Below are 1,550 nucleotides of genomic sequence, written 5' to 3' on the forward strand. Positions count from 1 at the left end.
TCTGTCGATGGACATCTTGGCTCTTTCCACAGTTTGGCTATTGTGGACATTGCTGCTATAAACATCGGGGTGCATGTACCCTTTCGGATCCCTACTTTTGTATCTTTGGGGTAAATACCCAGTAGTGCAATTGCTGGATCATATGGTAGCTCTATTTTCAACTTTTTGAGGAACCTCCATACTGTTTTCCAGAGTGGCTGCACGCAGCTCCCCCCTTCTTTCAGGCATTATGAAGTGACGCCATGCTCCATGGAAAAACTGTCCAAGGACATAGGCTGTGAAGCTCTTGAGTGGATTTACAATAGTCCATTTACACTGGGTCTGTTAGGGAGGGCCTGCTGTTCCCTGTCATTGGAGAAGGCCCTGAGGACATATCAGATAACACAGAGCCTGGTACTTGTGGGCTGGGGAAAAAAATCCATGCCTAAAACACGGATTGAGCACTAGATCAGACAGAATGGAACCCAGCAATTAGATGTGTGGTCTGGGCCGCAAGACCCAGGAGAAGTTCCCCTGTGGGGAAGGGAGGCTTCTAGAAGTCAACTAAGTTGGTGTTGTTAATAATAACAATTGACCTTTATTCGGCACCTGCTGTGTGCTTGTCATGAGTCTAACTGACTTGAAAATACTGTAGTTGACTTGAAAAGATTCTATTATTGCTTCCATGCACATTTTAACAGATTAGGAAGTCAAGGCACAAAGAAGCCAAGTAACTTTCCCAGACTCCACAGCTCATAAGTGGTAATGCTGGGATTTGGTTCCAGAGTCTGGACATTTAGTCACTCACTCCCACTTCTTTCCTTTTTGTCCCACACCTCCCACATCCTCCAACCCATGGCCGAACGCTTCCATTTTTAATGCCACTTCTGCCCATTCCTTTGCATGAACAACTCTGATGCCTACACCCAGCTTTACACTTTTCCAAGCACGCTCACAGACGTCAGCCCCTCAGATTATCAGGGAAGCCCCATGATGTGTGCTGCTTGGGCCCAGCAAGGTGGCCTGGGTGGCTGACATGCAGAATATCTACTGCTGCCATCCAGATCCACCGTGACCACCCTGAATTAGGTTTGTGTGTTTTGTTTACTTTGTGTGTGGTCCACCATGATCTTTTTTTTTTTTTTTTTAAGTCAGTTTTCCTAACTCAATCTTTCCTTACTTTAGTCCATGTCACCTGTCCACTCATCTGAAGAAGCCCCTTTGGTGTCATTCCCATGCCTACTAAGGTTCTTCATCATCTCCTGGGTGAAGGCCAAAGTTCTTAGCTTGAATTTCAAAACCCTCCTTAATCAGAGCCACAGCTTCCTTTCTGATGTGGAGAACAAAGGCAAAAGAAATATAGAAAAAAATTAAATTTCCTTACAAATTACAGCCAGTTGACAAGTACTTAAGATAGGCAGAGTGACCTTCCTCCAGGAACAAAATTGCCTATATGTGAATACTTTGCTAAGGGCAAAAGACAACCTTAGCTTGACATTAGCCCAACCTCCAGGATCCTATAAGTCTTCTTTAACATATGAAAATCCCTTTGGAAACTTCCTTTATCTCTA

At 44.4% G+C, this 1,550-nt stretch overlaps 1 protein-coding gene across 1 annotated transcript in view; it reads right to left on the reverse strand.

Moving 5' to 3' along the window:
- Positions 1-836, reverse strand: part of LOC102747359 (putative DMBT1-like protein) — a 9,164-nt gene extending 8,328 nt beyond the window's left edge. Inside the window, exon 1 of the mRNA XM_081823040.1 lies at positions 816-836. Coding sequence (XP_081679166.1) covers positions 816-836 — 21 coding nt within the window. The remainder of the gene's footprint in view (positions 1-815) is intronic.
- Positions 837-1,550: the final 714 nt, after the last annotated feature.

The sequence above is a fragment of the Leptonychotes weddellii genome, chromosome 6 (genome assembly GCF_054177405.1).
Source record: "Leptonychotes weddellii isolate Sample4059 chromosome 6, ASM5417740v2, whole genome shotgun sequence".
NCBI classification, from domain to species: Eukaryota; Metazoa; Chordata; class Mammalia; order Carnivora; family Phocidae; genus Leptonychotes; species Leptonychotes weddellii.